The sequence below is a fragment of the Hemicordylus capensis genome, chromosome 1 (assembly GCF_027244095.1).
Source record: "Hemicordylus capensis ecotype Gifberg chromosome 1, rHemCap1.1.pri, whole genome shotgun sequence".
Classification (NCBI taxonomy): domain Eukaryota; kingdom Metazoa; phylum Chordata; class Lepidosauria; order Squamata; family Cordylidae; genus Hemicordylus; species Hemicordylus capensis.
The window spans coordinates 275,244,573-275,259,525 of NC_069657.1; the positions used below are offsets into that span (position 1 = coordinate 275,244,573).

At 45.5% G+C, this 14,953-nt stretch overlaps 1 protein-coding gene and 1 long non-coding RNA gene across 6 annotated transcripts in view; one reads left to right on the top strand and one right to left on the bottom strand.

The window, feature by feature from the left end:
- LOC128340342 (structural maintenance of chromosomes protein 6-like) overlaps nucleotides 1–14,953 on the top strand; it is a 70,689-nt gene that overhangs the window by 17,537 nt on the left and 38,199 nt on the right. For all 5 annotated transcript variants that reach the window (XR_008313630.1, XR_008313629.1, XR_008313631.1 and 2 more), the window contains 2 exons: nucleotides 9,200–9,346; nucleotides 9,879–9,967. Coding sequence is in view for 2 of the 5 variants with exons in the window: in XM_053285335.1 (XP_053141310.1) it covers nucleotides 9,200–9,346; nucleotides 9,879–9,967 (236 nt within the window). In the remaining 3 variants the exon portion in view is untranslated. The remainder of the gene's footprint in view (nucleotides 1–9,199; nucleotides 9,347–9,878; nucleotides 9,968–14,953) is intronic.
- LOC128340344 (uncharacterized) lies at nucleotides 884–5,248 on the bottom strand. The gene is made up of 3 exons (XR_008313632.1): nucleotides 5,184–5,248; nucleotides 3,320–3,465; nucleotides 884–1,215 (listed from the first exon to the last, which is right to left on the bottom strand). It is a non-coding gene; the product is annotated as an uncharacterized LOC128340344 (long non-coding RNA).

Genomic DNA, 14,953 nt, shown 5'->3' on the forward strand with positions numbered 1-14,953 from the left:
AAGACACAGAGTACCAATGAAGTTCCATTGTGTTGAAATTCAAGAAGATGGAAAACAAGTCAAAGAAGCCTGAGAGGTTGCTTAGACAGCATCTGGCTCTTGACCAGAAATGTTATGCAGACTGCAATTGACTCGCAGATAGTATTGAGCACAGCCAGCACTGACTGGAGAGTAAGGAGTTGGAACTTGAGGGGCAGCTGAGTCCCAGATTTCCAGTGGGAATGTCGCCCTGACTGCTGTCACTCTGGATGATGCCCCAGATAATACCCCTGATGGTGCAAAGGCCCTTAAACCACAGGACAGCCATTCTAGGAAGATACTTGACCATGTCAACCCTAAAACATGATTCTGAGGAAATGGTGGGCAATGAGGTAATTGTGTTTATTTAACTGGGCTGGTGAGGAAGCACCGTCCCCTTACCTGCAATCTCTATTTGAGCTCTTCAAATGAGCCAAGAGAATGAGTGAGATGATTCTAAAGAAATCTCTTGATAGTGAGGTCTCCCAACTATCAAGACTTGTATATGGACAAATTTGAGTCCTGAGGATAATGGCTTATTCTGTTCATTCTCTGTATTTTAAAAAGGTTTTGTTTAAAAACACATACAGGTATTGTTTAAGGCTGTTCTCAGTATTTGGTGTATTTTGGAATACTGTTTACTTCAGATTATATTCTGAGACTGGGAGGGGCTTGCTCCCACAGGAAGCTGTTGGCAAGTCTATCTTGCCTAGCCTTGCCTATCTCCCACCACTATTCCCTCTAATTTTTTTCATCAGTGAGCAGAATGAGGCTGAATGAGGCTGGTTCTGGGTGGCAGTATCAAGGCAGTGTGCGCACATATGTGTTAGTATGTGCCACTATAGATACAAAACAAACACAGAGAGAAGGAAAGAAGTGTATTTTATTATTCTGTTTACAAAATTATAATACAAAATATTTATATTATAGAATTTGTAGCTTTATAGTGCCAAACGAAGCATGTTAGCTTTTGGGTTGAAGCCGAGCTCTTCAAATTTAATAATAAAGACAACATGTATTCTGTCTGAGCTTTTCTGGAAGTAGCATCTTGATGTGGTGATTGGTTTTGACCTATCTTGGCAGAACCATACCTACAGGGTTAGGCTCCTTCTTGTTCTTCTCTGTTATCTTCTCTGCCACTTGTCAAAATTTGCTAAGTGTGAGGGAACAATGCTAGATTCCCTCAGCAGACAAGTTCTGGAATAACGGGATCACATAAAGAATAAAAGCCTTCAGTTAATAAACTGGGAAATACAATTATAGCCATTTCTATTACTTATACATGTCTTTAATAATCTCTTTTATTTTTCAGAAGAAATTCTGAAAATCATATTTTAACTATCACTGAGATAATTATTGAGTTAAAAATCTTTTGAGAACACCACCATCCTCCAATTCCAGGTATTTGGTACCATATTTGGTGGGAGATCTGGTGGTTTCCCCATTGTCATGGACAGACCACTACCAGGTTAAGGTTGGTTTCACAGCCACAGTCTACCTCTGCAGGGTTGGTGGACCTATTAGGATGGTCCATCCAAAAAGGCTGCTGGATCCAGGAGGATTGATTTCAAAAGGCCTTGGAGGATTTTGATGTTGGTGCGGCCGGTGATTCTGTCAATGCCCTGGTGGGAACCTGGAACAGGGAACTCACCAGGGCAGTAGTAGACATGATTGCTCCTAAGCGTCCCTTCTGACCTGCTTCAGAAATGGCCCCTTGGTATACTGAGGAGTTGCAGGGGCTGAAACGGTTGGGTAGGTGACTAGAACACAAGTGGAGGAGAACTCGGTTCAAATCTGACAGGAAGTGGCATGTGACCCATTTGAAGTCTTATGCGGTGGCAGTGCGTGCAGCGAAAAAGTGATTTTGGTCTGCACGCATGGCGGCTGCAGGTTAATGCTCAGCAGAGCTATCCCGGGTTGTGAGGAGTTTAGTTTCTGCTCCTTCTACTTCAGATCAGTCCCCGGGATTGTTCTGCTGAGACACTTGTAATGAGTTCTTTGCGAGCAAGATTTCCTGTATTTGGGCTGACTTGGACTCCACTATTTCTGCAAGGTCTATGGAGGAGCTGTCCAGCAATCTTTCTTGCAATATTAGGTTGGATCAGTTTCAATCTGTGACTCCTGAGGATGTGGACAATCTGCTTGGGGCAGTGTGGCCTACCACTTGTTCTCTGGATCCTTGTCTGACTTGGCTGCTTCTATCTAGCAGGGAGATAGTTGGAGGTGGCCTAGTTAATATCATAAATGCATCACTGAGGGAGGGAAGGGTGCCTCCGTATCTGAAGGAGGCAATGGTTAGACCGCTCCTTAAGAAGGCTTCCCTGGACCCCTTAGCAATGGATAGTTACAGGTCAATCTCCAATCTCCCTTGGTTGGACAAGGTGATTGAGAGGCTGGTGGATGACCAGATCCAGGCAGTCTTGGAGGAAACTGATTATCTTAGACCCATTTCAAACTGGATTTAGAGCTGGCTATGGGATTGAGACAGTCTTGGTCGGCCTGATGGATGACCTTTACAGGGGAACTGACAGAGGGAGTGTGACTCTGCTGGTTCTTCTGAATCTCTTGTTGGTGTTCAATACCATCGACCATGGTATCCTTCTGGATCGCCTAGGGGTGTTGGGGATAGGGGGCACTGCTTTGCAGTAGTTCCACTCCTATCACTCAGGTAGATTCCAGATGGTGGAGCTTGGTGACAGTTGCTCCTCAAAATGGGAGCTGTTGTATGGAGTCCCTCTGGGCTCCATTCTGTCACCAATGCTTTTCAATATCTACATGAAACTGTTAAGTGAGGTCATCAGGAGGTTTGGTGCTGGATGTTATCAGTATGCTGATGACACCCAAATCTAATTCTCCTTTTCATCTGCATCATCAGGAAATGGTGTTCATTCCCTAAATGCCTGCCTACAGACAGTAATGTACTGGATGAGGGGTAACAAATTGAGACGGAATCCAAGCAAGACGGGAGTACTCCTGGACCTAGGCCTCACCCTGGTATCTCATGGTGGAGGCAATGGCCAGGAGTGCTTTCTATCAGCTTCGGCTGATTCAACAGTTGCACCCTTGAAGAGGACAGCCTCAAAACAGTGGTGCATCAGCTGGTAACCTCCAGACTTGACTATTGCAATGCGCTCTATGTGGGACTGCTTTTGTACGTAGTTTGGAAACTTCAGTTAGTTCAAAATGCGGCAGGCAGATTGGTCTCTGGGACAACCCGGAGAGACCATATTATGCCTGTCTTGAAACAGTTACACAGGCTGCCGATACATTTCCGGGCAAAATACAAAGTGCTGGTTATTACCTTTAAAGCCCTGGCCGGCTTAGGTCTGAGTTAACTTAGAGAGCGCCGCCTTCTGCGTGATCCCCACCACACGTTAAGGTCATCTGAGGAGGTCTGTCTCCAGTTACCACCAGTTGGTCTGGCAGTGACTCAGAGGCGGGCCCTCTCTGTAGGTGCAGAAATTTGTAATTTGAGTTCATTATTGTCTTTCAGGAGAGACTTTAAAACCTATCTGTTTGGCCTGGCCTTCCAGAGTTTTTCACTTGTTTGCCCTGGTTTGCCAGGGTTTTTAACTGTTGGAATGTTTAATTGGTTTTATTCTGTTTTTATAGTTTTGATTTTAATTGTTAACTGGTTTTAATTGTTTTTGTTTTGTTGTAAACCGCCCTGAGCCATTTTTGGAAGGGTGGTATATAAATCGAATAAATAAATAAACCAATATACCTACACATACATTTTTGTGGCAGGTGGAATTGCTCCGTTGCCGTTTGCCCTGAATTCATTTGCTGTTGTGGGAGCCCACACTGTGCGAAAAAGTTTCTTTCCAAAGTCCTACCCAGTTTTCAGTACTAACCAACATTGTTAGGCAGGGCTGCCATCCAGCTACTAGTGGTTTAACTCAGCCTTGCGGTTAAGCCCACCACGTTTTTGATTAGCCTGCTGATGGATAGAACAGATTTGCAAAAGGTCAGCCTTTGTTATCAACTGCTAAAATATTAAATTTTCATTTAATATTTCAAAGGCATCCAAATATTTACCACATACACTTCACAGTATGACTAATCATTCTCAGCTGCTGGAGTTGAGGACATCTCACGTGGGTTATCCTCCCCAGCATGCTCCAGAGGGCAGTTAGAGCCTTTAAGAGGCCTGGGAGGATAGCCCTGCCCGGTTTAGTTTATCCTGCAGAGCTCCAGAGCGGTTGACCTTGTCTCGCTTCTATCCTCCTTGCTATTCTTTTCCTTCACCGCTTATTCCTGCCTCCTCCAACTACTCCCTGCTTTGCTTTCATCCTGTCTTATTTACCTGCTATTAAAAACAACAACAAATGATTTCCTCCCCATTCTTTCCTCTCCGACTCCCTCCTATCCGTCTCCTTTCTCCTCCCGGTGGAGCCTAAGAGGTCCGGCATTTTACATGTCCTGATGCCAAAGGGGGAAAAAATCGAAAGCCTCTCTTCTACCAGGCCAGCCCCAGCACCACCATGTGCTTGTACACGCCAGAGAGGACGCCCCGCCTTGGGCCACCGTGTCCTTGTCAGGTGCGGCAGCAGGACAGAAGGGTCATAACCCAACTTGGGGTCACTCTACAGCTCATCTAACTGCCATTCAACATGCCAGGAAGCCTGATCGCTCCACCTCTCCTCTCAACCGACCAGAAAATCCCGACCTTGTCGTGCTGGAAGAGTATGTGCAGAGTCTCCCTGCAGGTTTGCTTGCTGCCATGCATCCAGTGCTGCCTCCCTTAAGGCACCACAGACCGACTAACTTGGGCATTCTGCCGCCTTCTCCACTGGAGCAGTTAGCGGCGCAACTGGAGGAGAGCAGGAACACTCCAGCAAGTCCCATCAACACCGGGGATGCTGCGGAGCAGCTGGAAATCCCCCCGCAAGCGGAGGGAGAAACTGCTCAACTCCCACACGCCGCAGGAGAGAGCCAGTAAAGACTCCAATGCTGCCTTCTCCTGCTACTCCGGTAAGTCCTGCACCGATCGGGACTCTACCTCCTCCTGAGCCTGAGCATCCGGAGATCCCCGCGGCCCCTATTAACCCACCCCCGCCACCCTCAGGGGGGATTACAGAACCTTGGCGTCTCGTTCTCTTCTATGATATTTCAGATGCTTGAATTTCATCAGCTCAAGAGAAAAAATAAAAAGTGTCCCAAACCTTGCGAGCCATCCACCTCTTCTTTGCAGGATTCTGATTCTTTCTCCTCATCATCGCCATCCCCTAAAAAGAGAAAGAAGAACCATAAGCACAAGCATGCGCACAAGGATAGAAATCAAAAGCCCAGGAAATCCAATCGCAAACCCAGATAATCTTCCTCCCATTCATCCCTTCTCTCTATGACTCTACTGACCCTCACCCAGGCAGGCCAGTATACTTCCTCAAGACCCTATGAGCCCCATTGAGACCCCAAATATTCCAGGGGATCACCCGCTTGATATGGATCCTGATGTCAATTCTAAGGAAGTGGGGAATGGTCGGATGGTCAACTGGTAGAGCCCACATCGCATTCACACAGGCGGTTTCCCTCTGAGGATTTCTCCAACCAATTTGTTAGGGCCTTAAATACCCTGGGCATTCAAGTGGAAACCTTGCAAGGGGCTTCTACTGCTCCTCCTAGAGAATCGTTGGTATTGCCCACTACCTCCTCACATGACCTTTTATCTCCTCTCCCCAAAACATTTGTAGAGGTGATGAGACAGGACTGGCAGGCACCTTCCATTCAGAAGAAAAGAGCTACTCTAGTTAACAAATATTATAATTTTGTTCCTACAATGGCAGCATTATTCCAAACACCCCCGGTTGATGTCCATGTGGCTGCCCTCACGTTGGGCAATTTTGCCGAGGGATGGAGAATCAGTGTTCAAGGACCCCACTGAGAGAAAACTGGAATTTCAACTCAAGAAGAACAATGAATGCATTTCACTGTCCATCCACGCTTCCATAGCAGCATCTATCACATCTCAAGCCTCTCTTCTCTGGTCCGATGAAGTTCTCCAGTCTCCTCCACCAGATCCATCCAGACAAAGACAGATTCTCCTTAAAATTCAGAAGGCCCAAGCGTTTATTGCTCATGTAACACTGGATGCCGTTTGTTTTGGGGCCCGGGCTACGGCCAATAATGTAGTGGCCAGACGTACCCTGTGGCTAAAACACTGGCAGGTGGACTCAGCCTCACGCTCTACCCTCTCAGCAGTCACCTTTACTACAACCAAAGTATTTGGTGATGAGGCACTGAAGGATGTCCTAGTTGAAACTAAAGACAAGAAGAAAGCACTCCCTTCCTCCACTCGCAGGGATGATAGACACCCAAATCAGAAGTTCAACCATCCCTTTTGACTCAATTTTCGTCCCAGGGACAGAGACTCCAGAACACAACATCCTACCTGGAACAGATCCAGATTCAACATCAGGGCCAATACATTGAAACAACACTTTGGCCACCAACCCAAACCCCACCAAGCCTCCTGACTCTTCCAGTGTAGGAGGCTGCCTGTCTCACTTCTTCCACTCCTGGGAGGCCTCCATTACAGACAAATGGGTTCTGGATACCATCCTTCACGGTTGCAAGAGAGAGTTGATGGCCTGTCCCAACGAAAGATTCATGCCCACTCCCCTTTCCAAATCCCACCAGAAACATCTGGCCTTGCAGCAAGCAATCTCTCATCTCCTCAACATCTCAGCAATAGAACCAGTTCTAACACACCAGCACTGATGGGGCATCTGCTCCATCTTGTTTACCATGCCCAAAAGAGACAGCACCCTCAGAGCAGTTTTAGACCTCAAGTACCTCAACAGATGGGTAAGATGCAGGAGATTCAGAATGGAAATGCTCCGCTCCATATCAGAAGCCTTACACCACGGAGACCTCCTAGCATCTATCAACCTCACCAAGGCATATCTTCACATACCCATCCACCCAGACTTCCATCACCTACTCAATTTTGTTATAACGGCCACCATTATCAATACACAGCACTTCCATTCGACCTTTCTTCCACCCCGAGGATCTTCACAAAAGTCCTGGCCCCCTTGGTGGCCCATCTCAGACTCCAAAAGATCAGGTTATTTTTATATTTAGATGATCTGCTCATACAATCCAGAGGCTCCACGATACAGGACGTGAATACCACCTTAACTATTCTGGCATCCCACGGTTTTCTTGTCAACACCGCCAAGAGTCACCTATCACCTTTCAGATGGGTCCAGCACCTTGGGGTGATTATAGACATGACACGGGAAAAACTCTTCCTACCAAAAGAATGCAAGGACAAAATACTACTACTAATCTGCCAAATACTCCCTCTCAAGAAGGTATCTGTGCTTACTTTGGCCCAACTACTACGCTGCATACGGCTACTCAAAGCACACATCATTCTGGTGGCACCCTACTGGCCATGACGTCCGTGGTTCACAGAGATTCTCCACCTAGCACTGGATGGTCCCTGGTTCTTCCCACAAACAGACAACCTCACTCAAGGGCCAGTTCTGCATCACGACCCAACATGGGTCAAGCTTGCCTCATGGCGACTGAACGAAACCTCCTCAGCCGACTAGGCTACGACCACCAGGTCCTGGACACCATACTCTCATCCAGACGATCCTCCACTAACCTCATTTATCAGTCTATGTGGTGAGCTTCCATAGATGGTATAGACAACACTAGCTATCAGCACTAACATGCAGACTCTCAGAACTCCTCCTGTTCCTCCAGGATGGTCTGGATAAGGACCTCCAACCAAAAACCATCAAATGACATGCAGAACTCTCACCCTTCAAGAGGAACAGCTTGTCCTCACATCTGTATCTCAAGTGCTTCCTTAAGGGGAGCCACCTTGTCATCCCCACCGGTGGTCCACAGATTCCCCTCATGGGACCTCCACAAGGTCCTCAGAGTACTTCACGCACCTCCGTTTGAACCCATACGTTCCATACCTTTTCACATATTATCAATGAAGCTTGCCTTCCTAATAGCCATCACCTTGGCCAGACAGGTTTCCGAACTAACATCCCTGTTGGCCAACCCGAGATTCTGTATCTTTTCTCCGGATTCCGTCACCCTTATACTGGATCCCTCCGTCTTGCCTGAGGTGCCATCAGTTTTCCATAGGTCACAAGATCTGATCCTCCCATCCTTCTGCCCCAACCCCTCTCATCCGAGGGAGAAGGCCTGGCACAAAGTGGATGTTTGTCGTTGCCTAAAGATGTACCTAACTCGAACTTCCTCATTCCATTCCATGGAAGCCTTGTTTGTTTCCTTCCTGTCATCCATGATGGGGCAGCAAGTTTCTACACCTAAACTGTCCAGATGGATAAAAGCCTGCATTTCTTTGGCTTATGAAGTTCAGCACCGCCGGAGCTCACTGCTCACTCCACCCGCTCAGCGGCCACCTTGGTGGCTTTTTCCACGAATGCTCCCTTAGAAGATATTTGCAGGGCGGTGACGTGGTCTTCACCATCCACGTTTACTACACACTATAAAATAGATCTCATGTGTTCCTCTCAGGCGGCCTTTGGCAGGCATGTGCTTCAACATGTTCTTCTGCCTCAGTAGTAGATTTTGCCCCCCTCCCAGGGTCTTGTTAGCAGTGGCATGTCCCATGTGAGATGTCCTCATCCAGCAGCAGAGAAAGGAGCATTGGTCACTCACTGTGAAGGCTGCTTCTTGCTGCTGGAGTTGAGGACATCTTAGCCTGCCCTGGGCGACTTCGGCTACTGGTCTGTATCTATTCTTATCTGGTGTCATCTATATCTGTGGTTCTTCCCTGTTTTACCACTGTTGTTGTTCATCTGTTTTCTCCTACTAGAAGTCTGGCTTGCCTATCTAAACCGGGAGGGGCTATCCTCCCTGGCCGATTAAAGGATCACTCTAATTTAAATACCTCCTGCCCTCTGGAGCATGCTGGGGAGAATAACCCATGTGAGATGTCCTCAACTCCAGCAGCAAGAAGAAGCCTTCACGGTGAGTGACCAATTTCTTTCTTCCTTTCTCTCGCTCATGTGGGCGTGCTCTCTCGTTACCATAAATTACTTTACCCCATGCCAAACAAGTTAGCAGTCCTAAATTTCAAGCATAAATATCTCTGGAAATCTCTGTCTTTAAATTCATCATGTTTTCCTGATATATTTCTGATGCCTTGATGAGGTGTCAAGGCATTTGCCTGTTTGTTTTTCAGGCTAAAGTAAAAGAAGCAGAAGTAAAACAGAGAGCTATCCAAGACAAACTAGAGAAGATTACGGAAGAAGCTAAAACATTACAGCCTTCATGTGTTGCTTCTAAAACAGATGTGCAGATAAAAAGAAGAGCATACAATGATGCTGAGGTTTGTAAATGGAAAGGTCATCTAATCTTAAAGTTATAAACAGTTATCTTCCTTAATGTTGTCTTAAGTAAGCTTTTATATTTTATGCAGGCTTCCGTGAAATCAGATACACAGATTTCTGCTTTAGTGTGTTTGAACTTTAGTAGACATGAGTAGAAAAACTGAATTATGTAACTGAGCCAGCTGAATATAATTTCAAATAGAAAACATATATTTAATGTGTTAGTAGGATTCCAGATAGTCTTCAATAAAAATATATTGGCAGATATGAAGGACAGCATTACCATCTCTGGAACTTTCTACCCCAGAGCTGCTGTGGACTTGTAAGCAGCACTACTGCAGTTTCCCCCATTCGCTGCAGTGGGTGAAACTGCCGTAGCACTTGCTTGCGCAGCTACTAGTTCTGAACAGCACTGGGGCTGCTTAGGAGTCTGCAGAGACATAATACTGTCCATCCTGTCAGGCCCATGCCAATATTTACCTTAGGACGACTCCAGTATGTTGATAATGCATGCCTGCTTTTTTCTTTCAGGCAGCATATAGTCGGTCTCAGAATGAATTGAAATGCTTGATGAGAGACTACGAACAACTTTGCAAAAAAATTGAAGAACTGAAAAATAGGTAATCCTTGGCCTCTATAATTGGAGAATTGAGATATAACTCAGAGAATGAGCTGTTCTGAGCAAATCTTATCTTATAAGATAAAAATCTAGTGCTGCATAATGTGAGAAAATAAGTAGTTTGTGCTAGGGATGTGCTTGGAATCGGTAAGTGCTCCATTCTAAGAGCGCCAAACCGGTCCCGTGGACCAACATTCGAACTGGTTCAAAGGTGGGGGTGGTGGATAACTTTTAGGGCGGGGGAGGGTGTTCTTACCCCTCCCGCCACGTTTCCCCTGCTGGTGCTGTGTATTCAAATGGTCTGGCGGGGATACCTTCCTGCTGCCCTGTTGCGTCCTAGGATCAGAAGTGACCGGAAGTTCCCAGTGCTCATGTGCACATCATACACATGCCTGCTGGGAGACGGGGGAGCAGGAAATAATCTTCCTGCTCCTTTTGCTATATAAACCACATTGAGAGGTTTTTGTTGAACAGTGGTACAAAGATAGTAATAGTATTAATAATCAACTAGACCAAATGTGCATATTTGCTGATGCTCTGAAGGAATTCTACAAGATTTATGAGGCAGGATGTTATATTGCATTAGTTCATGATCCTTTTGATTCATTATTCGCTTCTAATTTTATTAAGTTTTTTTTAAGGGAGATTGTACTGCATTATGGGATCCTCTATTTTTAAAATTAAAAGAGAAATCCTATTATGTTTGCTTCACACTGGGATTTACTTTTGGGGGTTGGTGCACACGCGCATCTTAGTGGGAACAGTGGTGTCCATATGATCCGAGCAGCATGGATCTCTGGGGGCCGGGAAAATGAGTCCTGACCTCCAGGAATCCCAAGATTCACTGTACATTGAGAGATACCCCCTCAAGCCGGGCTCTCTAGGCACCTGGCTCTGTGTGTGTGCTTGGGCTGCATGCAGCCAGAGCATACACACAATCCCAGACCTGGGTTAGAGGGCGCGCTTAAAGGTTGGGTTAAAAACCCAGGCTTTCATAGGAGGCAGTGCCACAGGCTTGCAATGATTTCATAACTGCGCAAGTGTACCTTGCTGTTGGGAAGAGGCTCTGGGCCAAATGGGGGGCGCGGGTAGAAGTACTACTGGCTCACCACCACCCACCATCCACTCAGCTGCGTGGCGGCTGGAATTGGAATTAAAAAGCCAACAAACACGGAGGTTTGCAGCAGTGGGAGGCAGGCGCAATGGCCCCTCGGGCCAAGATAAAAGGCCTCGCGGCCCATATGTTGTGAAGGCCTAATTTGGACCCTTCCATCTCAGAAGTTGAATCTGACTAATGGGTTAATGTGTCTGGCTAATGGGATGTCTAGTGAGAGAGCTGAATTCAGCCAGAACTTGTTTCTGCTTCAGTTCATTCCTGCATCATTCAGAAGGAGTGTGTGTTGTCAATGAAAGGACAAAAGAGTTACCTCCAAGCTTAAAATTTTCCTGCTTTTTTCTGTACGGCTGCTAGAATAGAAGTATGTATATTTGTGGTCCAAGAACTATCTCCCAGTGGGGCAAAGACAGTTTTTCCAAAGGCAACAACAAAAGAGCCTGTTAACATTTCTCTCAAGCAAACCAGTTTACCTACAGGGCAAAAGAGCATACCTAATGTGTATGGAAGCTCTCAGGGTCCCCTTACTGGACAGCCTTATATCTGCACTAGCTCCTGATGGTCTGGTTCCAAAAATGTGGGATGGGGCTAGAGAAATAAGCTGTCTTTATGCAAGATGCAGGAGGCCTTTGTGTTACCACAAGCATTTTCTTTCCCACCATCTCTGCCTGATTTTAAATGGTTTGGCCTAAGACACTTCTAAATGTTGGTGGATGTCCTGAATCGGGGGCTGGAGGCCGTGATGGGTTGGATGTGGGCTAACAAACTGAAATTGAATCCGGATAAGACGGAGGTACTGTTGGTCAGTAGGAGAGCCAGTCGGGATGAGGAGATTTTACCGGTTCTGGATGGGGTTGCACTCCCCTTGAAGGAGCAAGTACGCAGCTTGGGGGTACTACTGGACCCGGCTCTGCTTTTGGAAGCTCAGGTGGAGGCAGTGGCCAGGGGTGCCTTTGCATGGCTTCGGCTGGTGCGCCAGCTGCGTCCCTTTCTCGAGAAGGCAGATCTGGCCATGGTTACCCACGCCTTAGTCACGTCACGGCTGGATTACTGCAACACGCTCTACGTGGGGCTGCCCTTGAAGAATATCCGGAAACTGCATCTAGTGCAAAACGCGGCAGCGAGGGTTGTATCCGGAGCTGCCCGTTGGGACCATATCACTCCCATTTTGAAAGAGCTGCACTGGCTGCCGGTTCGTTTCCGGGTCCAATTCAAGGTGCTGGTTTTGACCTTTAAAGCCCTAAACGGTTTGGGCCCGGGGTATTTGAGGGACCGCCTGCTCCCAAGGGTTGCTGCCCGCTTGACAAGGACATCTGAGGGGGCCCTGCTCCGGGTGCCAACAATGAGGGAGGCCCGGCTGTCGTGCACTTGGGACAGGGCCTTCTCTGTTGCTGCTCCTAGACTCTGGAATGCTCTCCCAGTGGCCATTCGTTCCTCAGACTCCATCACGGCTTTTAGAAAGCTTTTAAAGACTTGGCTTTTTACCCAGGCTTTTACATGATTGTTTTTACTGCTGCTTCTGTGTGTTATTATCTGTTGTATTGTTTTTATCCCTGTTTTATATGTTTTTAGCTTGATGTTTTTATTGCTTGATATTTTTATTGCTTTTTATTGTATGTTTTAATTTTTGTAAACCGCCTTGGGGTTTTCTTTTAACGAAAGGCAGTATAGAAATGTAAAAATCAATCAATCAATCCTGTGCCAGAGGAGAGTGTTTTTCTCTGTAAATGTTACCAGGGCTTGTGAATCACCATTAGGGTGACAGATATTGTAATGTGTCTAAGTTTACTGATTTTAATAAAGTACACTCACCCTAATTTTGTTCTAGTCATTTATCATGGATGGATGAAGTGCCATCAAATCGGTATTGAATATTAGCAACAACATAGATAGATTTACTCCAGGATGATCTGTCTTGACCTTTAAGGTCTCTCAGAGCTGCATTCATTGCTGTCGTAATCAATTCCATCCACCTTGCTGCTGGTCATCCTCTTTCCTTCAACTTTCCCCAGCATTATGGACTTCTCAAGGGAACTGGATCTTCGCATAATGTGTCCAAAGTATGATAGTTTCCACCTGGTCATTTGTGCCTCAAGTGAAAATTTGTTCTATGATCCATTTGTTTGTTTTTCCTGGCTGTCCATGGTATCCTCAAAAGTCTTCTCCAGCACCAAAGTTCAAAAGTGTCAATACTTTTTCTATCTTGCTTCTTCAAAGTCTGGTTTTCGCATCCATAGAATGTCCAAATGATTCTAATCTTTGTAGGTGTAGACACGTCACAGCATCTAAATATCCTTTCCAAGGCCTTCATTGCAACCCTACCAAGTGCTAGTCTGCTGTGTATTTCTTGGTTGCTGGATCCTTGACTGTTGATGGTTGATCCTAAAAGGCAGAAGCTATCCACCACTTCATTAATGTCTTCGTTATCAATTGTGGGACTGGTTGCTATACCCGTTGTCATTAGTTTAGTCTTCTATATATCTAGTCATAGTCCCATTTTTTCACTGTGCTCCTTGACTTTCATTACTAGAGCTTGCAGATCATCTGCATGCTCAGCTGTAAGAGTGGTGTCATCAGTGTAGTGCATTTATTGATGTTTCTTCCTCCAACTTTAAAACCACACTCATCTTCTTCCAATCCAGCTTCTCTCAGTATATTTTCAGCATATAAGTTGAATAAATAAGGAGAAAGTCTTACTTTCTTATAAGTCTTTCTCCTTTGTCTTACTCCTTTGCCGATCTGGAACCAGTCTGTTTTTACCATGTACCATCTGCACTGTGGCTTCCTGTCCTGTGTATAGGTTTCTCATGAGAACAATGCGATGTTCTGGGACACCCATTTTCCTAAGGAGATTTCACATCTTGACATAGTTGATGCAATCAAAGGCTTTTCTGTAGTCTAGTAGTCGTTATTAGTATAGCCAATGGCCAGGATTACAAGAATAAAATCATTTATTCTGTAGTCAATAAAGCACATATTGGATTTATCTTGGATTGTTCAGTAGGTAATCCTTCTGGAAAACTTTAGAAGAATCAAAGGCCAAATAAAAAAGTCCTTCGGTTTGCAAACAGGAAAAAGAGAGGCCTTCTCTGTTTTAGCTCTGTCACCTTTACCTTGCATGGTCAGTAGAATGTGTGCTGGTCCAAACAGATGATTCCGTAGGAAAAACGCATATGAATATTCACGGAAGTGCAAACTCCAGGTTCTTGTTTTAGGAAACATTCCTTTTGCTTTGCTAGGCAATAACTCTCCTGTAGTCCTTAATAGTGATTACTACAAGGGTAACACCACTGTAAGCTTCACTCAGTTGCCAGGATTTTGATGAGGAGAGCGGAATCCAAACTCTCTAGTTTCCGCCCCTCCCCCCTTTTCCTTATTTAATCTGGCAGTTCTGCCTTCATATAGTATTATTTCTTTGCTTCTCCAATCAGCAATCTTTTGGTGCCCTCTGTCTTTCCTACTGTCTGTTTTAGATTGTTAGTTCCTTGCCAGTGTAATGATATAAGATATCATGTATGCTGATGATGCTATATTAAATAACTGTAGAATTTGTAATTCTTTATTTCCAAGCAGGTGTGAAGATATAACCTGTTGTCATTTGATGGCCATTATAATGTGGGGTGTGTGTGTGTGTGTGTGTGTGTGTGTGTGTGTAGATTCAGCTCTAAAATCACTTTTGCTTCTTATTTTTGTTACCCTGTTTCAAATGTGGAGAAAGGAGAGAGCGCTGCGGCCATTTAATGTTAGTTTTACTCATAGTATGTAAGTAAAAGCTGTGTAAAAGGAAGATAACCCTAAAGTGCTGTTGATGTGAATACATGTCTAATTCTTCATCTCTCTGTCTATATATATCTATATATTTAATTCTCTAAG